The 25,975-nt window shown below is 44.2% G+C and overlaps 1 protein-coding gene across 3 annotated transcripts in view; it reads right to left on the bottom strand.

The window, feature by feature from the left end:
- Positions 1–25,975, bottom strand: part of HLTF (helicase like transcription factor) — a 136,274-nt gene that overhangs the window by 48,069 nt on the left and 62,230 nt on the right. For all 3 annotated transcript variants that reach the window (XM_077290834.1, XM_077290835.1, XM_077290836.1), the window contains exons 11-15: positions 20,266–20,336; positions 19,256–19,348; positions 13,315–13,409; positions 8,044–8,187; positions 4,181–4,313 (exon numbers count right to left, since the gene is read on the bottom strand). In XM_077290834.1, coding sequence (XP_077146949.1) covers positions 4,181–4,313; positions 8,044–8,187; positions 13,315–13,409; positions 19,256–19,348; positions 20,266–20,336 — 536 coding nt within the window. The remainder of the gene's footprint in view (positions 1–4,180; positions 4,314–8,043; positions 8,188–13,314; positions 13,410–19,255; positions 19,349–20,265; positions 20,337–25,975) is intronic.

Genomic DNA, 25,975 nt, shown 5'->3' on the forward strand with positions numbered 1-25,975 from the left:
TGACACAGGCTGTTCTGGTGATCATCTGCCCCATTGTCACAGGCTGTTCTGGTGATCCCCTGCCCCATTGTCACAGGCTGTTCTGGTGATTTCCTGCCCCACTGTTAGCCTGTTCTGGTGATCCCTTGCCCCATTGCCACAGGCTGTTCTGGTGATCCTCTGCCCCATTATCACAGTTGATTCTGGTGATCCTCTGCCCCATTGACACAGGCTGTTCTGGTGATTTTCTACGCCATTGTCACAGGTTGTTCTGGTGATCCCCTGCCCCATTGCCACAAGCTGTTCTGGTGATCCTCTGGCCCATTATCACGGTTGATTCTGGTGATCCTCTGCCCCTCTGTCACAGGCTTTTCTGATGATTTCCTATCCCATTGTCACAGGCTGTTCTGGGGATCCTCTGCCCCATTGTCACAGGCTGTTCTGGGGATCCTCTGCCCCTCTGTCACAGGCTTTTCTGGTAATTTCCTGCCCCATTGTCACAGGCTGTTCTGGTGATCCTCTGCCCCATTGTCACAAGCTGTTCTGGTGATCCTCTGCCCCATTACCAGAGGCTGTTGTGATGATCTCCAGCCAAATTTGGGGTAAAAAAAACCACAAAGCGCTGCTTCGTTTCCGAGGCAAGACTCACAGCTGGGGGCTGAAACCCTCAGCTGCCATCTTCTGCAAGGTTGGTTATCAAGAATAGAGGGGTCCCCACGCTGTTTTTTAATTTTTTATTATTTAAATTAAAAAAAATGGCGTGGGGTTCCCCCATTTTTTCAACCAGCCTTGCTAAAGCTCACAGCTAGGGGCTGGTATTCTCAGGCTGGTAAGGGGCCATGGATATTGACCCCCCAGACTAAAAATGGTAGCCCGCTTTGCCCAGCTCTTCTCACTTGCCCTGTAGTGGTGGCAAGTGGGGTTCATATTTGTGGGGTTGATTTCACCTTTATATTGTCAGGTAACACTGAGCCCACGGCTTAGTAATGGAGAAGAGTCTATAAGACACCTATCCATTACTAATCCTATAGTTACGTGGTAAACAAAGACACAGCCAGAATAAAGTATTTTATTAGAAAAAAATAAATGAAACTGTTTTTTGTTTTATTTAAAAATAAAAAAAGTTATACTCACCAAACGCCTATTCCACCGAAGCTCTCGTTCTTCTGTAATAAAACTAAAATAAAAAAACAACAATATACCATACCTGTCTGTCGTTCTGTCCCACGCCGTAATCCATGTCTGGGGGATAATTAGTTTTCAACCTGGACGGTGCCAAGATGCAACCGTCCAGGCTGGTTACTACTGGTGGATGAGCTGCTGGGACGCAGTGTCCGTGATCGGGGGTGACGTCATAGAGGTTACCTCTGGTCACTGAGGCTCCGTTCCCAGCCAGGATGAGCTGCGGTGAGATCTAGAAGGGATCTCACGGAAGTCACCGCTACAGGGCAAGTGGGAAGAGCTGGGCAAAGTGCCAGAATTGGCGCATTTAATAGATATGCCTTTTCTGGGCAGCTGTGGGCTGCTATTTTTAGGCTGGGGGGGTCAATATCCATGGACCCTTACCAGCCTGAAAATACCAGACCACAGCTGAGAGCTTTAGCAAGGCTGGTTGTCAAAAAAATGGGAGGACCCCACACCGTTTTTTTTAAATTATTTAAATAATTAAAAAAACACAGTGTGAGGACATCTCTATTCTTGATAACCAACCATGATGAAGCTGACACCTGAGGGTTGCAGCCTCCAACTGAGTTTTGTTTTTTCATTTATTTATCTATTTATAGCACAGGTGGCGGTTGATGAATACCCCCATCAGCCGCTCCTGCTGTCACTGTTATTAGCAGGAGCAGGGATAGGCTGATGGGAGTAATAGTCCCATCAGCCGCCGCCTGTTGTCTCTTTTATCACTTAAATATAACTCCCTGCTCACACTGATCGCAGGCAGAGCAGGGGAGCATGATGAGAGACGTATTCAGCACCCGGAGCCAGGGAACAGCGCTTACTGTAACACTTCTTCCCTGGCGCCCGTCCGTGTGGTACTGATGCAGAACACGGTTACCACACGTGTGCAGCAAGTATTACACACACGAACACTGACATCTCCGGTACCGGAAATATCAAGTTGTGTGAAAGAGACCTTATAGCGGTTTTTTATGTTTGGCTGCTGTCACACACTAAAAGACGCTTTTTATTGCAAAAAATAGTTTTCTTTTCACCACATTTTGAAAGCTATAATTTTTCCATATTCTGGCCCACAGAGTCATGTGAGGGATTGTTTTTTGCGGGACGAGTTGATGTTTTTATTGGCACCATTTTAGGGCACATGACATTTTTTATCACTTTCTATTCCGATTTTGGGAGGCAGAATGAACAAAAACCAGCAATACATGAATTTTTTTTTTTTTTTGGGGGGGGGGGGGGTGCTATACTGTTCTGTGCATGGTAAAATTGGTAAAGCAGTCCTATTCTTCGGGTCAGTACGATTACAGAGATACCTCATTTATATATTTTTTTTATGTTTTGGCGCTTTTATACAATAAAAACGATTTTATAGAAAAAAAAATATTTTTGCATCACTTTATTCTGAGAGCTATAACTTTTCTATTTTTCTGCTGATGGAGCATTATGGTGGCTTGTTTTTTGCGGGACAAGATGACATTTTCAGCGGTACCATGGCTATTTATAGCTGTGTTCTTGATTGTGTGTTATTCCACCTTTTGTTTGGCAGTAAGATGATAAAGCATTGTTTTTTGCCTTGTATTTTATTTTTTTTATGGTGTTCACTAAAGGGGTTAACTAGTGGGACAGTTTATAGATTGGGCACTTGCGGACGCGGCAATACCAAATATATGTACTTTTAATGTTTAGATTTTTTTTTTATTCAAATATTTATTCAGTGATAGAATACTGATTTTTTTTTTATTATTTTAGATTTAAAGAAAAAAATTTTTTACAATTATTTTAAAACATTTTTTTTTTTTTTTACTTTTTTCTAACTTTTTTTTACTGTAGTCCCACTATGAGACCATCATTTTATGTAGGCTGATCGCTTCTATAGCATGCAGATGCTGCTTCATCTCCATGCAGTAGAAGCGGTCAGCTCTGCACTGACAGAGAGACTTGCTGATCATGCATAGTGCACGATCAGCAATTTTACTAGTAGCTCTGGTGACCTGGATGTCGTCAGGTTACCATGGCAACGATCAGGACCCCGCATCACGCTGCAGGGTCTCCGATCCAAAGGCAGAGGGGCTGTCAGTGATGCGATCATGTTTGTTTGCAGCACCTCGGGGGGGGGGGGGGGGAAGTGCCTGGCACCCAGCGTTGGGTGTCAGCTGTCAGAATCAGCCGACACCCTGCGGCGATCGCCCCCACACACCTCTGTGTGTGTGTGTGTGTGTGTGTGTGTGTGTGTGTGTGTGTGTGTGTGTGTGTGTGTGTGCGATTGCGATGATGTAATATTCCATCCATTGTCAAATAGGCCCAGGTCACATGGACGGAATATTACGTCCAGAGTCAGAAAGGTGTTAAAGAACTGACATGCTCTCTTTTTTTTTTACTTGTTTGAAGTCTGTTTAATTATATAAACATTCTGTGTTTGATAAAAATTACAAAAATTAGCACTTTTCAAATTTCAGATATCTTTATAAAAATGTAAAACATATTGACCTAAATTTAAAGCACCAAGAGAGCTATCATCACTAAAGTGACACATCAGATTTGAAATATGGCCCTCTGTCATTAAGATCAAAGTTGGCTCCGTCACTAAAAGGATACGCAGCAGTGCTGAGCTGTCTGGATGTGAATCAGCTCTCAGGTGAGTCAAGAGACTTGTTGGAAAGCTCAGTATGATCGATGGTTTCCCTCTGCTTCTCTTTCTCCCCCTGCTGGTCACTCCTCCTCCGCAGCCCACCAGAGACACAACTGTCCACCAGAGGCTTCTTTTATGAGGAAAGATCGGTTGCTATTGGTAACTGCACCACTTTCTTTGCCCCCATTTAGATAAATTTCCTCCAACATACAAGGGTCACATATATTGATTCCTTACCATTCACTAAACATAGATAACCGTTTTACGAAAATGTCCTAATATCATAGCATCCAACAAGGAATGCTTGTGAGGGTAACAGATCATATTTATCTTCAAGAGTCCAGGGGATACTAACAGCACACAAAGCTTACATTTTTCATTTATTTGTACCTGTTAGCACCCATCTTCTTACTGCCTCCAGGCTGTGAACAGCTTTCGTCTGCTGTGCATTTGGGTTTCGGATTGTGTGCCCTTCATCCAACACCACTCTCAACCATTTTATTTTATGCAGTGGGCTGTCATGCTGCAAGAACAAAAATTACATAGAAAAAGGTATTTTTTCACAAATTTAGTCTTTAATTTATCCCAGCACCTACTAAAAGGTTCAGTACCTCGTGGTGATTTATTCCCAGCCCAGATCAGACAATCCAGTTTCCATTCTGTGCTTAGAGATAACCCCAGATACTCCACTCCTCAATATTAGCCAGACCATTTGCTGGAATATTTTTCTCCCTCACCACTCCGTGGTATATTTATTATAATAACTCCCTTGTTAAATGGACATCTGACGTGCCTACAGAAGACTGAGGAACTGCAGGCACAGTTCCATGTGTTCACGTTGTCCCCAGGTACTTACAGCTTATGATGCATCCATGATTCCCTGGTATTAGGTCTCATCAGACGAGGCAGATGGCAAAAACATCTCACCCTATGTGAGGCATTCTGACTGCAGATACTAATATAAATGAGGCATGAATTTTGAGAATGATTTGTTTTTATATACTAGCTGTATTTGTTTTTTTTTGTTTTATATGTTTTGTCGGATGTTTGGGTATGTTCTCCAAATGGTTAATATACGTCACTACGGATGCCATGTGATTTTCTCCTCTTGTCATTAAAACTAGATTGTTTGATGCACCCACTATGCTACGACTAAGGGCGCTCTGTCTTTTTTTTTTTTTTTTTTTTTTTAAAGATTCCCTGGTTCTTTGCCCTGTTAGTATGCAGGAGTAGCACTTCCTAACCTTGCTTTTGGTTTTCCTGGTATGCTGTACTGACGTATTGGCCACCTTGACATTTTGCCTATCCTCTCGCCCACAATTTGTACATTGTTATTTATTGGAAATCTACAATTTCTCCTTACATGTTTGAATGTGGGACACATTATTTCCAATAATTTTCTATAAATTTACAAGGAAGCTGCCACCCATGCTGTCCCCTTGCATGTAAATGACTAGCTTTCAGCCATGTGGGCAGTGCTGGATATCGGATCACACACGCTCCTGAGCATGTGGTCACTCCCACCGCTGAGTGATGTGATGCACTGCTCTGATAGCATGTCACGTGCTCCAGAAGCCGCTGGGGTGCAGAAGCTTCCTGTGTCACGCTCTCTGGGCCACAACCTCTGTTACCAAGAGGTCAAGTGCGCTGGATTCACCCAAGTTATATTAACAAAATTGAAGTATCCGTCACTGGTCCACAATTTAATCTAGCGACCAAACCAATAGAGCTGCTTGGCATTTCTCCAAGAGGGCTTTGTGTACGAATGTCATGTAGGAGGCTGGTGGACACGAGAGGCTTCCGGAGCATGAACAGATTGGATATGAAATTGGGTACATACACCCAACTTCAATGCGAAATTCCAGGAAACTGCCAGACAGCGTGCAGGCGGCAGACTTCATCTGGGAATAGTGCAGCCGACATCACTCAGTGGAAATGACAATGGCGTGACTGAATCCATATCCAGTGCCATCCAACCAGTCACTTCCATTAGAGGGGAGGTTTTTACTGGTGCATTTAGCTTTACACAAACATGTTAGGCGTACATGTTACATGACATATGGCAACTCGGCCAACTTAGTTGGGTGACATGACAGCTTCCTTTTAACCCTAGAACGCATACCCATAGAAATCTACATATTCACGCACCTGGGGCCTTTTAGGCCTGTTTACAATTATCATGGAATAACTCAAATAAAAATACTTTTCAAAGTTTATTGCAAAGTAAGGATGCATTCCCACTAGCGCAGGGGTCCGCCAGGACGGGATTCCATAATGGATCTGACCTCCTGGTGACCCCAGCTAAGGCTGGCGGACGCATACCTGGGGCCTCGCAGGCCTGCCAGGTTACTTGTTTTCTATTTTCTGTAAAATTACTTTAGTTAGAATTTTGAAACTCTAGGTATTCCTCAGGTATATAGTTGTTAGTAATTTCCAGTTGTTCATATATTTTTATGTTATAGGCATTTCGGTATAACAACCTTTTTTTGGGACTACCCCATATTCATGCACCTGGGGCCTTTTAGGCCTGTGTGCAAATAACACGGAATAACTCAAATAAAAATACTTTTCAAAATTTATTTTACAATTGCAAGGTAAAGATGCATTCCAACTAGCGCTGGGGTCCGCCAGGAGGGGATCCGTAATGGATCTGACCTCCTGGTGACCCCAGCTAAGGCTGGCGGAATCCCGGAGTTACCAGGAGGTCAGATCCATTATGGATCCCCTTCTGGCGAACCCCAGCGCTACTGGGAACACAGCCTAAGATGTGTATATTTCAAAACATAATTATGTGCATAAAACAACAAAAAAGTAAGTAAACGGGCACGCCAAATATAGGCATTCTATATGCAATTTTTTTATGAAAACATTTTTTGGTTGTAGCAAACTTGGTGCAGGAATATTTATTTGTAACTTTACATATTCCCCCGACAATTCTCGCATATTATTTTTTCGGCTGAATGTTCCTTGCATACATTTTGTCCGCAAGTAGAACAGAAACGCTCCGATTTTCTTTCCTTCTTTGCTGGACAAATATAGCAGCGCTTTCTTTTTCTTTCTCTTTGCTCTGGATGTTCCAGAAAGCGTATTCCACATCGGATCATTGCCTCCGTAATTTGACTTGATAAGCATATCATGATGCTTCTCTCCATCATAGTAGGCATCAAAAGTTCATAAGACACCATTGATGCTTGATTGCAGAAACCGAATACACTTTCGTAGAATGTTCGCTGTGCATTGTGCTTCATGATTGGAGGAATTTCGCGGCGGTTTGGCCTCATAACACCAACAAGTGTAAGTTGCTTTTGAAGCAAAAAGTTGGCCATTTCAAAATTGGTAAAGTAATTATCCATTGTAATATTTTTATTCTTTTTTTTTCTTATTTTTATGTTGTCATGCAGAATCCACCCTCTTCCCAGCAATAGCAGAGTCATAAAAGTTCTTCCCCAGCGACAATACAGACAAAAAGACTGAGTATCACATGTAAACCTAGTACAGGCCTAAAAGGCCCCAGGTGCGTGAATATGGGGTAGTCCCAAAAAAAGGTTGTTATACCGAAACGTCTGTAACATAAAAATATATGAATAACTGGAAATTACTAACAACTATATACCTGAGGATTGCCTAGATTTTCAAAATTCTAACTAAAGTACTTTTACAGAAAATAGAAAACAAGTAACCTGGTAGGCCTGCGAGGCCCCAGGTATGCGTTCTAGGGTTAAGCAGAAACTAGATGAATTTAATAAAATGGTCACCTTGGCTTTTGTACTGTGATTTTGGTTTCACTTATGCCCTGCGATGACTCCCCTCCTAAACCATGGACGCATCAGAGCACCTTAAGTGATTGCAAAACACTTGAAACCTTGGGAGAGAGAGCTAGAAAGTACAAGCCATCTGTACCATTGGGCAACATACTGTGGATGCCAGCGTACAATAGCTCAGCCACGTTATATGTGGTTTCCTTAAGCAATTTACTTCTCAATACACATTATAATAGAGACCAGTAAATGGATTAAATGTTCTTAACCACCTCCATCATTCCCTGACTTGTGTAATGTGCAGCCCAGGGATATTTCCTTCTCATCTTTGCTACGGTCATCATATAAGAGCTCTTTCTACTGAGGTATGATATTCACAATAGTAGCTGAGCCCGAGGAAACTGGTCATATAAAACTGTGCATGCCATAACTTTCCCTGCTATCATTAGGGGTGATGCTCACACTTTGCAGACAGGCGACATATATTGCACCTACCCCATAATCATGGGTGACAGTACTATAGGAGGTCAGCACAACATCCTGCTGAGAAAGGGTAGCTGCATCTCTGCTTCGCTCAGGTCCATAATACACATAGATATTTAGGTCCACTTCACCTTCTACATGCTGCTCAAATTGATCCTGAAAAAGAAAATGGAACAATAAAATCATTAACTTCTTAGATTACAAAAAAGAAGAGTTATAGTAACATGTATCACATGACTGAAGGCTGTACCACAGAAGACTATTATCCCCTTAGCGATGGACCTAATTTTGACCTAATGACCAAGCCACAATTTTTGACTTTATGTGGTAATAACTCTAAAACGCTTCAACATATTCCACTGGTTCTGAGATTGTTTTTTTGACATATTGTACTTTATGTTAGTGGTAGATTTTGAGTGCTATGACTTGCTTATAGCTTTGAAAATATCGAAAATTTGACACAAAAAAAAAATAGAAATTTTTGACATTTTCAAACTTTAAATTTTTATGGCCTTAAATCAAATAGTTATACCACACAAAATAGTGAATAAATAACATTTCCCATATGTCTACTTTACATCACCATAATTTATGTTAGCAAGTTAGAAGGGTCCAAAGTTGACCAGCGATTTCTCAATTTTCCAACAAAATTTACAAAACCATTTTTTTTTTTTTTAGAGACCACATCACATCTTAACTGACTTTGAGGGGCCTATATGAGAGAGAATACCCAAATGTTACACCATTCTATTCTAAAAACTGCACCCATCAAGGTACTCAAAATCATATTCCTGACAACACTAACCCTTCAGGTTCTTCACAGGAATTAATAGAATGTGGAAGGAGAAATGGAGAGCCCCAAATGTGCCTAAACCGTGGAAATCCCCCACAAGTGACCCCATTTTGGAAACTAGACCCCTCAAGCATTTTACCCAGGAGGATAGTGAGGATTTTTAACCCAAAGGTCCTACACAGAATTTGATAACATTAGGTTGTTATACTGAATATGTCATTAGTGTTGAGTGCAAGTGCTCGCTATTCATGTTTGCATTGGGAGCTTCAGTATGCACCAAGTATCACTGATGCTCGAGCGAGCAAGTAGCGAGTACTTGCGCTCAACACTAGTCAACATTTTTTTTTTTTTACTTTTGAAAAAACACTATCCCAAGCGCTAACCCTATTCCTAACCATGGCCCAACCCTATCCATAAGCTCAACCCTAACACCAACCCCAACGGCAAGGAATGAAAAAAAAAATTATTGAAAAAAAAAATGTAAGGGAATGACACGGTGGGAAATGACACAAATTATTTGCTTTTGATCACTATGATAGGGTCTATCACAGTGATCGAAATGAACCAATAAGAAAATTAGCTGCTGTTGCTGGGTGCCGGATCTCAGCGGGCGCCCTGCACATGCGCCAGGACTAGGAGGCAAATGCTAAGGTTACTTTCACACTAGCGTCGTGCACTGCACGTAGCTATGCGTCGTTTTGTAGAAAAAAACGCATCCTGCAAAACTGCTTGCAGGATGCGTTTTTTTCTCCATAGACTAGCATTAGCGATGCAGTGCGACGCATTGCCACACGTCGCAACCGTCGAGCGACGGTTGCGTCGTACCATCGCCACCAAAAAACGTTGCATGTAACGTTTTTTGGTGCGTCGTGTCCAGCATTTCCGACAGCGCATGCGCGGCCTGTACTCCGCCCCCTCCTCCCCGCACCTCACAATGGGGCAGCGGATGCGTTGAAAAACAGCATCCGCTGCCCCCGTTGTGCAGCGCATTCACTGCTAGCGTCGGTACGTCGCAATTCGTTATGCGTCATACGACGCTAGTGTGACAGTAGCCTAAGGGAGATGGAGCTAGAGGGACCGGGGGATGGCAGTGGTAAAGGGTTGGGGCTTGTATATCATGTCAGAAGAGAGAAATGTTTGTAATAGCTCCCAAACTTTTTTTTTAGTTTGATAGCGATTATTCATTGAATAGTGGCGATCATGTGATCAGGGACCGTAAAAACCGGCCCTAATCGTGTTCTCCAGAGCCACAGCTACCCCCCTGGTAGCTGAAACCCTGGAGATTTTCTAATGCTGGGGAAAGGCGCTATAACCTTATTCCTGATCGCCGTTATAAAACTGCAATGAGGGAATAAGGCACCTTAGTACCCGCCGTTATAATGTGTATCGACGGTCATTAAGAAGTGGTTGTGCAAATGTGGCATAAATATAATTACAGCACTACAACCTTGTAACGTTGAGGTCCTGGGTTAAAATCCCTCCCAGGACAACATCGGCAGGGAGTTAGCAAGCAAGTATAATACAATGATTTGGCAATCTCTTATATAGTCATATTGTATTCACAAGAGAACAAGGAAAAATGTCTAACTTTCAACTTCTGGTATGTGTTCTATTTCATTTCTTTAGAAAATGGTGGCAGCAACACATCTTAATAAAGTTGGGATACGGTTAACAGAAGTCTGGAAAAGTAAGTCTTACTAATGAAAAACAACTGGCATGGTCATTTTCCAATGCCTATAACTAGTGATGAGCGAGTGTACTGGTTGCTCGGGTTTTCCAAGTATTTGTGACTGCTCGGAGATTTAGTTTTCGTTGCCTCAGCTGCATGATTTACAGCTGATAGACAGCTTGAATACATGTAAGGATTCCCTAGCAACCAGGCAACCCCCACATGTACTCAGGCTGGCTAGCAGCCGTAAATCATGCAGCTGCATCAACAAAAACTAAATCTCCGAGCAGTTATAAATACTCAGAGACCACCCGAGCAACGAGCACACTCGCTCATCACTATCTATAACTAAATTTTAAAGCATGTTGGAGAGGCAGAGTCTCTCAGAAGCAAAGATGGTTAGAGGTTCACTAATATGAAGAACAAACTCTAAAAACTGTTGAAAGACAGTAGACAATTGTTCAATGTAAAGTTGCAAAGACTTTGTATAGCCCAAGTTCTAGAGTACATAAAATCATCAAAAGATTCAGAGATTGTGGAGAAATCCAAGTGCACAAAGGACGAGGCTAACGGTCAGTATTGGATATTTGAGGTCTACAGGCACTGCATTAAAAACAGGCAAATTACTGCATAGGATCAAGAATACTTCCAGAAATCATGGTCTGTGAACACAGTTTGTCATGCAAGTTAAAGCTCTAGCATGCAAAACAGAAGCCATATATCAACAAAACACCGAAACTCTGCCATTGCCTCCCACCAAAGCTAATTTACAAGGCAAAATGGAAAGCTGTTCTGCGGTCAGATGAATCAAAATGTGAAATTTTTCATGGAAACCACGGAAGTCGTGTTCTGCAAAATAAAGCGGGGAGGGACCATCCAGCTTGTTATCAGTGTACATCTTACACATCTTACAAGGCACTTACCACTGTATACTGATTTTAGAACAACATATAATCCACCAAGACGACTATTTTAGGGACGATCTTGAATATTTCAGCAAGACAATGCTAAATCACATACTGCATTCATCACAACAGCATGGCTTCACAGAAGACGAATTTGGCATTTGGCAGATTATAAAAGAAAAATCTGGAAAAGACGACCCCGGACTGCGGAGCAGGTAGAATCCTACATCAGATGAGAATGGGACAATATTCCTCACCTAAAACTCCAGAAATTGGTCTCCTCACTTCCGAGATATTTACACACTGTTGTTAAGAGGCGATGACGCACAATGGTAGACATGGCCCCGTCCAATGTTTATTTCAAGATATGTTGCTGCCATCAATGTCTATATGAGGTAATTTTTTTCAAATGAAATGAAGAAATATCTAATTTTCACCTTCTGATCCATGTGCTATGGTCTGTTGTGGATAAAATGTGGCTATTGTTTTCTTTACCTTTTACAGTGTCCTAACTTTTTTGGGGGGAATTGGGGTTTGTACTAGAACCTCAGTTAAAGTTTTATTTATCTCAACTAGGAGTTACAGCCTTGGAACAATTTGCTATGCACAAAATCCTTTTTACCCCTGCCTGAAATGGACAATTTCAGCTTTTGCATTTTAATTTTTTTCCTCCCCTTTTCTTTCAAGGATCATAACTTTTTTTACTGTTCTGTCCACAGATATGTGAGGGTTTTTTCCCAGGACGAGTTGTACTTCGGAGTGACCCCATTCATATTAACACATAGTGTACTGGAAAAATTTCCAACGGCAATGAAATTGAAAGAAAAAACAAAACACGCAATTCTGACATGTTTATGGTGTACATTATTTGGCAAAAATGACCTGCCAGTATGATTCTCCTCATCAGTCAGATTACAGCAATACAAAAATTGTACAGTTTTTGTTTTAAATTATTATTATTTTGGCGGTTTTAAGGAAAAAAAACAAAAAAACAACAAAAGCTAAAATTTTTGGTTGTGCCACCATTTTCCAAGATGCACAACATTTTCGTATTTAGAGGAGAGAGCTGTTTTGAGGGATACCACTGTATTACTGTATATAGTAAAAATCAAGGTCTCATTTGAAGCCCAACCACAGGCTCTTCATCAGGACCCCAACTGTAATAGCAATGCATCCAGTCACAGGGCCGCAAGTGTCAAAGGCTGACAGCGGCATTTACCAGTCTGGGGCGGCAGGTCCTGGCTGTGTGTCACAGACATTATCTCCCGGGTATGGGGCACACCGTGTGCTCACTCCATATACCCCCAATGTATGTTGGTGAAAGATTAGGAAAAATCCCCTAAAGTGAAATATTTAGGCTCTGTTCACAATATCATCATATCTTCTGACAGATCAGGAATGATCCAGACAGAACCTCTTTGTGTAATGTTGCCTTAAGGGGTTCCAATATTTTTTGACAAAATGTATTAAAACAATACATTCTAGTATGAACACAGACTTATTATATATGCAGATTTCCACATCAGACATGAATCACACATCTGGTGTAAATCTACATTGCAAGGATCCATTCACACACACCATTTAGCAGTGCTAAATGACCGCAGACTGGTAAACTGTTACTGATCTGCAGTCACTTGATAGCTTTACACAGGCAGACCATAGAAATTGATGTTCACTGAGCCATCTGTTTTCCATCGCTCAGTGCATGTAGGCGGCCATGGTTCTAGGCAGTTTGAAACTGCACAAAGAATCAATACACCTGATAAGTGTTTTGTGAACACAGAAACAGTATCACAAAACGAGCGTTCTTATGAACCTTCATTGACAATAATCTTTCAGTGGTGTAAATACACCCGAACAGACTAACAATTTTCATATACGGACAAAAATAAAAATAAATAAATTCTGCATACAATCCAGTTACTCATCACTGATAGAGGACAAACAATCAGGGTTGGTCTCGGAAGGTTTCCATCACACATGGAAGGACTCTGCGATGTAGTTTTATCTGTAGGAAAAAAAAATGTAAGTACTGATGACATTTAAAATTTTTTCTGATAAAGATATATACACGGTTATATTTTATTGCCAAGATCTATGTATAACATATACGGTAATAGAAAACATGAAAAATGAATAACAGTGCAGGGGAACTCTTAGAAAAGTAGCTTAGTAGAAATGAGCAGCCTTGTGTGCTAAAAATCAAGAAGGAAACACAAAGGAGATGACCATAAGAAATAATATGTGATTTTCTAGAGGCTTCATATTGCAGCAATTGGTGAGAGGACAGATCTATCACGTGTCAGTCACGAGATGTTACAGGCCGCTCATATGGAAGGTTTGTCTAGAGCAGGGGCGGGCAATTAATTTTCCCGGTGGGCCACATGAGAGAACGTGACTGTTGTGGAGGGCCGAACCAATAGGCCAAAATTAATTCTACTTAATATTAATATCAATATATTGCAGTAATTATATTACAGATAATTATATTAATATTAATTGTATCACTTAATATTGAGCAGAATTAAGTATGCCATCATCCCCCTATATATCGTTTGAACCCGAGTACAGCCCCTTATGTACATTGTAGGAGTTCCCCGACAGCCCCTTATATACTGTAAGAGCCCCCACACAGCCTCTATGTACAGTATGAGCCCCACAGAGCCTCCTCATATAATGCATGAGCCTCACACAGCCTCCCCATATACTGCATGAGCACCACACGGCCTCCCCATATACTGCATGAGCACCACACGGCCTCCCCATATACTGCATGAGCCCCACAGGGCCTCCCCATATACTGCATGAGCCCCACAGGGCCTCCCCATATACTGCATGAGCCCCACAGGGCCTCCCCATATACTGCATGAGCCCCACAGGGCCTCCCCATATACTGCATGAGCCCCACAGGGCCTCCCCATATACTGCATGAGCACCACACGGCCTCCCCATATACTGCATGAGCCCCACACAGCCTCCCCATATACTGCATGAGCCCCACAGGGCCTCCCCATATACTGCATGAGCACCACACGGCCTCCCCATATACTGCATGAGCCCCACACAGCCTCCCCATATACTGCATGAGCCCCACAGGGCCTCCCCATATACTGCATGAGCCCCACATGGCCTCCCCATATACTGCATGAGCCCCACAGGGCCTCCCCATATACTGCATGAGCACCACACGGCCTCCCCATATACTGCATGAGCCCCACAGGGCCTCCCCATATACTGCATGAGCACCACACAGCCTCCCCATATACTGCATGAGCACCACACGGCCTCCCCATATACTGCATGAGCCCCACATGGCCTCCCCATATACTGCATGAGCCCCACAGGGCCTCCCCATATACTGCATGAGCCCCACACAGCCTCCCCATATACTGCATGAGCCCCACACAACCTCCCCATATGCATAATGAGCCCCACACAGCCTCCCCATATGCAACATGAGCCCCACACAGCCTCCCCATATGCATAATGAGCCGCACACAGCCTCCCCATATACTGCATGAGCCCCGCACGGCCTCCCCATATATATAAAATGTCTCAATTTCACAAGGTTAACAAGAGAAATGGCACAACTAGTTGTGTTGTCCATTTTCTCCCGAGTCCGTCAGTCCACCACTTGAGGTTGGAAGCGACTATTAGAGCACATGGCAAGCCACAGGAGGAGTGCCATTTGACTTTTTGAGCACAAAACGTATTGTAATAGATTGCGGACACCATGTTGCATAAGGAGAGCCCATGAGGTACCAAAACCGTAAACCCCATACCACGCAAGCAACACAATTTTGCCAACTATATTCCTTGAGGAATTCATCTAGAAAAGTAGTGAGCATTTTGAATCCAAATGAAATTCATGGGATTTTATAACATTTCTGTGAAAAAGAAAAATGTTGTGTTTTTCCGCTAAGATGTTGCATCTGTCCAGTTAATTTTCTCAAAGACAAATAGGAGAAATTGTGTAACAAATTATGTCGTCTGATTTCACCTATTTCTTCTTGTGAAAAAGTAAAATCTGAGTCTAAAACAAAGTTTTAGTGATAAAAATGTAATTTTTTTTTTCACTGCCCCATGGTATAACATTTTTTGAAACACTTTTGGTGTCAACATGTCCACTATATCATAAGAATAATTCATTGAGTAATTTATAAAATGGGGTAATTGTGGGAGGGTTCTGCTATTACTGACACCTCAGGGGCTCTGCCAATGTGACATGGCACCCGTAAACCATTTCAGCAAAACCTCTACCCCAATGAGGTTCTCTATCCCTTCTGAGCTTGGGATTTTTCCTGAACAGTAGTTTGTGACCAATGATGGGGTATTGGTGTAGTCGAGAGAACAGGGTCACATAATGTGTTACGCAATTCCTCCGGATTATGTTAATCACAAAACAGCAGCAAATTGTTCTTTTAAGCTGTTTGTGTGGTATGAGTGAGAAGACCGCTTTATGTTTGGGTCAGTACAATTACAGATACCAGATTTAGATAAGGTTTGCTACTATTGCACATGAAGAGCTACTGTACAGCGGCAGGTGTGGGTCCCGGCTGGGGGCGCACTTACACCCGCAGTGGTACAACTACAGGACACCAATGGCCTTTATTTAGGAAGGAGGATTTTAACCTTAACAGATTTCACAGTCTTGATCATCACCCTGAAACCTGTGTACACTAGAACCTGCACTCAAACTAGGTCAGTCCTCATTCAGGGATACCAGAGATTCACTAAAAAACAAAACAGAAATTCTATCCTGGATATTAGGGACTCACTGAATAAGGGATAAATCCACTTAACTTTTATTAGGACATTTTTTAAATAACCATAACATTACTACCTAAAGTAATTAAAATCCTGAGTAAAACTCCAGGAAGAGACTAGACTGCAAATAACATAAAAAACACAAGTTGTCTCTAGATATTGTTGCCCAGCAGAAGATACCACGATTCTGATCACCACCTCTCAGCGCGACTCACCAGGAGACTCACACCCAAACAATTGGATTAATTAGAGACACAATATTTAATTAAAATGTTTTTGCACTTCGTTAGTAATGTTATAGTTATTTAAAAAATGTTTTAATAAAAGTTAAAGCGCAAGTGTTTTAATTTTTATGTCACAAATCAATATGACACATGAAAATAAGAAAGTTTATAATATATCTTATTACAGAAATTCTCTGTCAAAATTATCAAAAAAAATCTCACTTCGGAGGTAAAATCTGTATTCTGTGAAGACTTTCCTATTACTGAGATAGGACGTGCGACTGAGAAGATTCTGTGTAGATGGGAGGAGCTACATGCAGAGCTCCTCCCCCTTCCATCTAGATAGAATTGTATCCATAGCAACTGCCAGCTAGATAGAAGGGGAGGAGCTCTACTGCTAGCTCCTCCTCCTACCATTTACGTAGACTTGTATCAGTAGCAGCAGTCATCTCCTATCTCAATAATGGGAAAGGCTTCATGGAATACAGATTGACGTTATTATTTATTGCTGTTATAGCGCCATCGTATTCCATGGGGCTCACAATCTCAGATCCCCATCAGTATGTCTTTGGAGTGTGGGAGGAAGCTGGATTGCCCGGAGGAACTCCATACAAACAAGGGGAGAACATACAAACTCCGCGCAGATGTTGTCCTTGGTGGGATTTGAACCCAGGACCCCAGTGCTAACCACTGAGCCACCATGCTGCCCATGACTGATCAATTTTTGGCAGAGAAAGAAGCAAATTTGTCTGATGAACCGTATCAGAGTTTCTTATTTTTATGTGTACTATTGATTTATACAATAAAAGTAAAAGACGGTTACACTAAGTTTTATGGCTTTATCCCTTGTTCAGCGATACCTACTGATATTGGAAAGCAATCTGCATTATTACTTTGGAGGAGATCCCATTTAGTGTTTTACTATTGTTCTTAATCATTTGCACACTGACAAGTGTGCAAATAGTATATGTATATACACACCAATTACTTTTTAAATTACACACACATATCAATTACTTTTTTGTTCTTTATTTTGTCAGGATTTTTCTTTAGATTTTTACAATTTTTCTAAACTTTTTGGTCGTCCCTTTACGAGACTTTAACTGTCATTTATCTGATTACGTTTTAATACCCTGCGTACACTGCAGACTATTAGACCCGTCAGTGTCACAATGACACTGTACCTGGCAAACCCAGAGTTCACTGTGCGACCTCCAAGTGTCATAACAACCATCCGCACCCTGCAATTACCCAAAATGCTGGCAGCGGCCCTGGCTGTTACAGTAGGAGCTTGGCTGTCAGTTAAAGGGAATGTTTCAGGTGATTTTTATGTAGTATACTAATAGTATCCTGAAATAAGGCTTGGGCAGCTCTTTCTGGGTATGTAACTTTTATTGTTGTACGTTCAGTGTTGTGTTACTGTGAGCCCTGATGAAAAAATGTATAATTGCGGGCAGGCAAGTAAAGCATATGTAAATTGCCATAGAATATTCACTCCTTCCCCTGCCTATAATCCCGACCACTCCTCCGCACTGGCGTTACTGATTCAGTCAGACTGACGCATGCTTGAGGATCGCATCGCAGTCCTCGGACGGGCCATCTCCTCTCCTTACCTGAGGGTGACAGCTGCATAGACATACATGCTGTCACACTCATGTCAGGAGAGAGGATTGCCAGCCTGAGGATTGTGATGCGATCATCGGGCGAGTAACTCAGCAGTCTGACTGCATCCAGTCAGTGACACTAGCCGGGAGGGGTAGGCAGGATTATGGGTCGGGAAGGGGTATATTCATTTGGCATTTACATACGATTGACTTGATGGCACGCATGTAAATGTGAAGTGGATATTCACCCCTTCCCCTGCCCATAATCCCACCCACCTCTCTACTCCGGTGTCACTGATTCAGTCAGACTGCTGAGTTACTCACCTAAGGATCGCCTCACAATCCTCGGACTGGACGCTTGCTCTCTTGAAGCAGATGCCAGTCCGAGGATTGTGATGTGATCCTCGGGCATCCAGCAGTCTGACTAAAATAGTGACACCGGCCCAGATGGCTGGGCAGGGGAAGGGGTGAATATGCATTTGCAATTCGTATATGCTTAACCTGCCGGAGCCAGAATATACATATTCCAGGTCCTACAGGAACACAATGGGGCCACATACAGAAAAGTTACATATCCTGAAAGAGCTGTCCAAGCCCTGTTTCAGGATACTCTTAGTATACTACATAAAAATACCTGACAGATTCCACTTAAGCCAAGCTTTTGCCGTAATCGTTAGGCACGGTCTCTGGGCCTCAACTCCATCAGGACATAGCAGTATGTCCAATTGCAGGAACCGCCTGCAAAATATCAGTACATCCAATATCATGAAGGAGTTAAGGCTACTTTCACACTTGCGTTTGGAGCCGCTGCGGAGGACTGTGGACTTCCTCCGTGAAGCCCCGCCCTCGGCCGCTAGCTCCGCCTATTTCTGCATGCGGCCGGCATGCGGCCTGTGTACCTATATTTAACATTAGGTACGCAGGTCGTGCCGCAGTATGCGGATGCTTCCGCATGCGTCGTTTTGACGATGCGGAAAAAAAAAAAAATTGATACGAGCTGCGTCCTACGCTGGTCTCCGCATTGTCAAAACGACGCATGCGGAAGCATCCGCATACTGCGGCACGACCTGCGTACCTAATGTTAAATATAGGTACACAGGCCGCATGCCGGCCGCATGCAGAAATAGGCGGAGCTAGCGGCGGAGGGCGGGGCTTCACGGAGGAAGTCCCCAGCCCTCCGCAGCGGCTCCAAACGCAAGTGTGAAAGTAGCCTAAGAGGTTAATAACACACACTATGCATTGTCTCTTAAAATACTAACCTTTTTTCCTAGATTTTTTATTCACCCCAGGAGATGCACCAGACAGAGCCATAGCGAACAAATCATCATTAACGAGACTGCAGGCCGGAGACGCTAAATAGAATACAAAATAGTAAATGGAACAATTAAAGGGAACCTGTCACCCCCCCAGGCGTTTGAAACTAAAAGAGCCACCTTGTGCAGCAGTAATGCTGCATTCTGACAAGGTGGCTCTTTTAGTTCTGGGTGCTGTAACTGCAGAAATAATCCGTTTTGTAATTTGTCCCAAATACCTTTCTTCAGTCCTGGAGGCAGGCCTTTCCCCCCTGCTGCAGACGCCACACAGCCGTCACTCAAGTCTTCTTGGCGCCGCCTCCTCAGTGCTGTTTTGAAATGAGCCGGTGCCTGCGCTGTTTTCTCCTGCCTTGGGCAGGCGCAGTGAGCGCTGCCCGTCCTCTGTCCTCATATACAGTCTAGCTGACTGCGCCTGTGCGGCTGCCCTGCCTGTGAATCCCAGCCCCGCAAAGTGAATAAATCAGAAGACACTGCGGGGCTGGGACTCACAGGCAGGGCGGCCGCACAGGCGCAGTCAGCTAGACTGCATATGAGGACAGACGGGCAGCGCTCACTGCGCCTGCACCAGGCAGGGGAAAAGAGCGCAGGCGCCGGCTCATTTCAAAACAGCGCTGAGGAGGCGGCGCCCGGCACCAAGAGGATTTGAGTGACGGCTGAGTGGCGTCTGCAGCAGGGGGGGAAAGGCCTGCCTCCTTAACTGAAGAAAGGTATTTAGGACAAATTACAAAACTGATTATTTCTGCAGTTACAGCACCAATAACTAAAAGAGCCACCTTGTCAGAATGCAGCATTACTGCTGCACAAGGTGGCTCTTTTAGTTTCAAACGCCTGGGGGGGGGGGGGGGTGACAGGTTCCCTTTAAGTCAGTATCACTACACAAAGAAAAAAAAAACACATACGTAATTAAATAATTCATTTTTAGCATATTTATCATGTTGGGTCTATGTCAAACTCACATTTCGTTTTTCGCGGTAGCCACTCTTCTTCAGGCTCGTTGAAATCACACTTGGCTTTTCTGGGTTTCTGTCTTGTAAAACATAAAACTTCAATATAAATCTGTCACAACTGATGGATGACAAAAACATTTAGCAATTCCTTAACCCCTTAGTGACGGAGCCAATTTTAACCTTAATGACCAGACCAAATTTTATTTATTTTTTTAAATTCTGGCCACTGTCACAGTATGTGGTAATAACTCAAACGCTTCAACGGATCTCAGTGATTTTGAGACTGTTTTTTTGTGACACATTGTACTTTAGGTTAGTGGTAAATTTAGGTCGATAATTTCACAAACAAATGGAAAACATCAGAATTTTGCCAAATATATTGAAAATGTCGCAATTTTTAAACTTTCAATGTTGATATCCTTAAACCAGTTAGTCATGCTGTACAAAATAATAAATAATATTTACCATATGTCTACTGTACACCTGCATCATTTTTCAAACATTTTATTTTGTTAGGATGTTAGAGGGGTTAAAACTTTACCAGCAATTTCTTTTTTTTTTTTCAAGAAATTTGCAAAACCTGTTTCTTTAGCGACCTATTATGATTTAAATGGTGTTTGGGAGGTCTAAATATTGGAAACTCCACAAAAGTTATACCATTTTTAACACTACTCCTATCAAGTACTTCAAATAGCTGTCGGGAAATTGTTTAACCATTCAGGTGCTACACAGGAATTAATGCAAAGTGGAATGAAATGAAAAAAAATGCAAATTTTACCGCTAAAATGTTGGTTTAACCCTAGTTTTTTCACTTTTACAAGGGATAGTATGACAAAATGAACGGCAAACTTTGCACGGATACCCCACATGTGGTCAGAAACTTCTGTTTGGACAAACGTCAGGGCTCAAGGGAAGGCACACCATTTGAATTCTGGAATACAAATTTGGCTGAAAGATTGCGGACACCATGTGGCATTTGAAAAACCCCTGATGTGCCTAAACAGCAGACTACACCCCCTCAAAGATTTTATACAGGGGTATTGAAGCATTTTGAACCAACATATACTACACAAAATTTGAAAACATTAGGTCGTCATTGAAAATGTTCATGTATTTTTTTAACCCCTTTACCCCGAGGGTGGTTTGCATGTTAATGACCGGGCCAATTTTTACAATTCTGACCACTGTCCCTTTATGAGGTAATAACTCTGGAATGCTTCCATGGATCCCGGTGATTCTGACACTGTTTTCTCATGACATATTGTACTTCATGATAGTGGTAAAATTTGTTTGATATGACTTGCTTTTATTTGTGAAAAAAAAAAAGAAATTTTCCAACTTTGAGTTTTCATGCCCTTAAATCACAGAGATATGTTACTGTTTTGTTATGGAGTTATAAGAGTTAAAAGTTAAACAGCAATATCTCATTTGTACAACACCATTGTATTTTTAGGGACCACATCACATTTGAAGTCACTTTGAGGGGTCTATATGATAGAAAATATCCAAAAGTGACAAAATTCTAAAATTTGCTCCCCTGAAGGTGCTCAAAAGAGGGATTTTTGGTTCTTACTGTAAAATCTCTTTCTTGGAGCCTTCATTGGGGGACACAGGTAACCATGGGGTGTATGCTGCTGTCACTAGGAGGCTGACACTATGCAAATAAAGAAGAAGTAACTCCTCCCCGGCAGTATACACCCTCCGACAGGCACCAGGCAACTCAGTTGGTGCAAAAGCAGTAGTAGGAACAGGTAATATAAAACTCAACATATGTACCAACCCACAACAACGGCCAATTGGCCAACACGGTACAACTTCAAGGGAGGGTGCTGTGTCCCCCAATGAAGGCTCCAAGAGATTTTACGGTAAGAACCAAAAATCCCTCTTTCTTTCTCGCTTCATTGGGGGACACAGGTAACCATGGGACGTCCAAAAGCAGACCCTAGGGTGGGATATTCTGCAGAAAAAGAGCAGTTAGGTCGGCCGGTCAGAAACCGCCGCCTGCAGTATCCTGCTACCCAGGCTCGCATCCGCAGAAGCCCGAGTATGCACCTTGTAGAATTTTACAAAGGTGTGCATGGATGACCATGTAGCGGCCTTGCAAACCTGCGAGGCTGAAGCTTGGTGACGAACTGCCCAGGAAGCTCCCACAGCCTGGGTAGAGTGAGCCTCTACCCCCGAAGGGGGACGTTTGTCTTGAACACGGTATGCCTCCAGAACCGCCGAACGGATCCAACGAGCAATTGTGGACTTGGAGACGGGGAGTCCCTTTCGACGCCCATCCGAGACGACGAACAGAGGATCGGCCTGACGAAAAGAGGCAGTTCTGGCGAGGTAAATTCGGATAGCCCTGACCACATCCAACTTGTGAAGAGATTTCTCCAGGGGATGAACCGGGGAAGGGCAAAAGGAAGGGAGGACAATGTCCTCATTGATGTGAAAAGATGAGACAACCTTCGGTAAAAAGGAAGGAACCGGACGAAGAACCACCTTGTCCTGATGCAGGACTAGAAAGGGAGAACGACAGGATAATGACGCCAGCTCTGAAACCCTTCTAATGGAAGTGATGGCGACCAAACAGGCTACCTTCCAGGATAGAAGCGAGAAGGAAACGTCCTGAAGCGGTTCAAAGGGGGCACGCTGGAGGGCGTCCAAGACGAGGTTGAGATCCCAAGGCTCGACAGGAGAATGATAAGGGGGAGCTATATGAGCGACCCCCTGGATGAAGGTCCTCACCTGAGGCAGGGAAGCCAGGTATCTTTGAAAAAAGAATGGACAGAGAGGAAATCTGACCCTTCAAGGTGCTAAGGGAAAGACCCGCATCTAGGCCCGTTTGAAGGAAGCGGAGAAGGGAAGGAAGGGAAAAGGTCATAGGAAGCAAATTGTTGTCCTAACACCACCGGAAAAAAGCCTTCCAACACCTGTGGAAAATACGAGAGGAAGCCGGTTTTCTCACCCTAATCATAGTCTGGATGACGCTATGAGAAAAACCCTCGTTCTTCAGGACCGCGGCCTCAACGGCCATACCGTTAAATTCAGAGACCAAGAATTCGGGTGGAAGAGGGGCCCCTACGAAAAAAGGTCCGGAAGATCCAGAAGCCTCCACGGAACATCCGATAGCATATTCACCAGTTCCGCATACCAGGCCCTGCGAGCCCAATCTGGAGCTACTAAGAGTACGGGGACCCCTTCTGTCTTGATCTTTTTTACGACCCTTGGGATCAAGGGGAGGGGTGGGAACAGATAGGGCATCTGGAATTGAGTCCACGGGATTACAAGAGCGTCACATCCGACGGCCATCGGATCCCGAGATCTGGAGATGTACCAGGGAACCTTGTGGTTTGCCCGGGAGGCCATCAAGTTGACGTCTGGAACGCCCCACCGCTGGCAAATCTGGCTGAAGATTGCGGGAAGAAGAGACCACTCGCCCGCCACGATGCCCTTGCGACTTAGAAAGTCGGCTTCCCAATTGTCCACCCCTGGGATGTGGACGGCTGACAGAGAGGGAACGTGACCCTCCGCCTAAAGCAGAATTTTTGCCACTTCCGCCATGACTTGTGTGCTGCGAGTCCCTCCCTGATGGTTTATGTAAGCCACGGCCGTGGCGTTGTCCGACTGAATGCGGACCGGTTTCCCTGAAAAGAGAGATTCCCAGCGGATGAGGGCTAGGAAGATGGCTCTGATTTCCAAGAGGTTGATAGGGAGGCGCGCCTCCTGAGCAGTCCAGCGGCCCTGGGCCGTGAGGTGGAGAAAAACTGCTCCCCAACCTTGGAGACTGGTGTCGGTGGTGATCACCTGCCAGTGGGGAGGGAGAAATGACCTCCCACGCAGCATGGTGGTGGACAGCGTCCACCAAGAGAGGGACTGTTTCACTTTGAGAGAGGGGCGAAATGGGCGATCCAGGGAAAGTGGATTCCTGTCCCAGGCCGACAGAAGGGCCAGCTGGAGGGGACGAGAGTGGAACTGGGCATAGGGGACCGCCTCCATGGAGGCGACCATCTTTCCCAGAACCCTCATGGCGAGGCGGAGAGATGGAGGATTCGGGTTCTTTAGTGCTCTGACCCCCAGACGAAGAGAAAGGAACTTCTCCTTGGGGAGAAAAACCTTAGCCTGAGAGGTATCGAATTCCATGCACAGGAACTCCAGCCGCTTAGATGGAATCAAAGAAGACTTCTGGTAGTTGATTATCCAGCCGAGGCAAAGAAGCGTGTCCAGAGTAAGCTGGAGGTTCTGGCTGTAATCCCGACGGGATGGACCCTTCATCAAGAGGTTGTCGAGGTATGGGATTACCAGAATCCCCTTTGAACGTAGGATGGCCATGACAGCTGCCATGACCTTCGTAAAGACCCTGGGCGCAGACGCCAGACCGAAAGGGAGGGCCTTGAACTGATAGTGATGACCCTGGATCGCAAACCGGAGGAATCTCTGATGATGTACGCAAATAGGGACGTGAAGGTACGCATCTTGGATATCCACGGAACACAGAAACTCCCCCGGTTCCATGGACGCGATCACCGAGAATAGATATACCATCCTGAAACGTCAAATCTGGAGATGCCGGTTCAGCTGCTTGAGATCCAAAATTGGACGGAGAGAACCGTCCTTTTTTGGAACCACGAACAGGTTTGAGTAAAAACCCAAAAACCTCTCGCGATGAGGCACCGGAACTACGGACTCCTGAGGCGAGGAGCGACTCGACGGCCTGAAGAAGTCCTGAGAGGTGGGAGGGCTGTTTGGGAGGACAAGAGAGCAGGAAACATCTTCCTGGGGGCGAAGAAAATTCTATCTTGTAGCCCGAAGTGACGATCTCCCTGACCCAGGCGTCGTCGACTACCGATAGCCACACCTCTGAGAACAGGAGAAGTCAGCCTCCCACCCTGGAGGGATTTCCAGGTGGGGGCGACCCATCATTTATTAAAGGATCTGTGGCCCCGAGATCCAGATTGTCTTGCAGGGTGGCTCTTAGCTCTCCAGCGCGGTGGAGGCCTGAAAGAAGGTTTCCTTCGGTCCCCTTGCGAGGAAGAACGGTCCTGGTTGGGGTTTTCCTGAGGAGGCAAAGGACTGAAAGGACTGGGGGCCCCTCCTGTTGAAGGGACGTTTAGGCTTGGACTGGGGTAAGGAGGTACTCTTACCACCCGTAGCGTCCGAGATCATTTGATCCAGCTGTGTGCCGAAGAGTCTAGAACCTTGGAAGGGCAGACCAGTGAGGGATTTTTTAGAAGCGGGGTCAGCGTTCCACGCTTTTAGCCAGAGAATCCGGCGAATGGCCACAATGTTGCTGTTAGCCCTGGTGGAGCAGGCCGCTGCATCAAGGGAGGCATTCATGAGGTATTTTCCTGCAAGAGAAATCTGATCCGCCAAATCAGACAGTTCCTCAGCAGGAGCAGAGGCCAAAAGGCCCCGGGTTTTGGCCCAGGCTGACACAGCCTTGGCTACCCAGGACGAGGCGAAACTAGGGCAAAGGGAGGCTCCGGAAGCCTCAAATGCCGATTTTGCTAATGCCTCGATTTGCCTGTCTGTGGGGTCCTAAAGGGAAGCCACGTCCGGGATAGACAGAACCATCTGCGAGGATAGCCTGGAGATGGGCGGGTCAACCTTAGGAGACTCGGACCATTTGGAGGCAAGGTCGGAGTGAAAAGGGTATAACATGTCAAGCCGTTTCCTGCCAGGGAAACGCTTGCCAGGGTTTTCCCAGCGTGTAGAGGTAGTGTTGTCAAAC

This window comes from Ranitomeya variabilis, chromosome 2 (assembly GCF_051348905.1).
Source record: "Ranitomeya variabilis isolate aRanVar5 chromosome 2, aRanVar5.hap1, whole genome shotgun sequence".
NCBI classification, from domain to species: Eukaryota; Metazoa; Chordata; class Amphibia; order Anura; family Dendrobatidae; genus Ranitomeya; species Ranitomeya variabilis.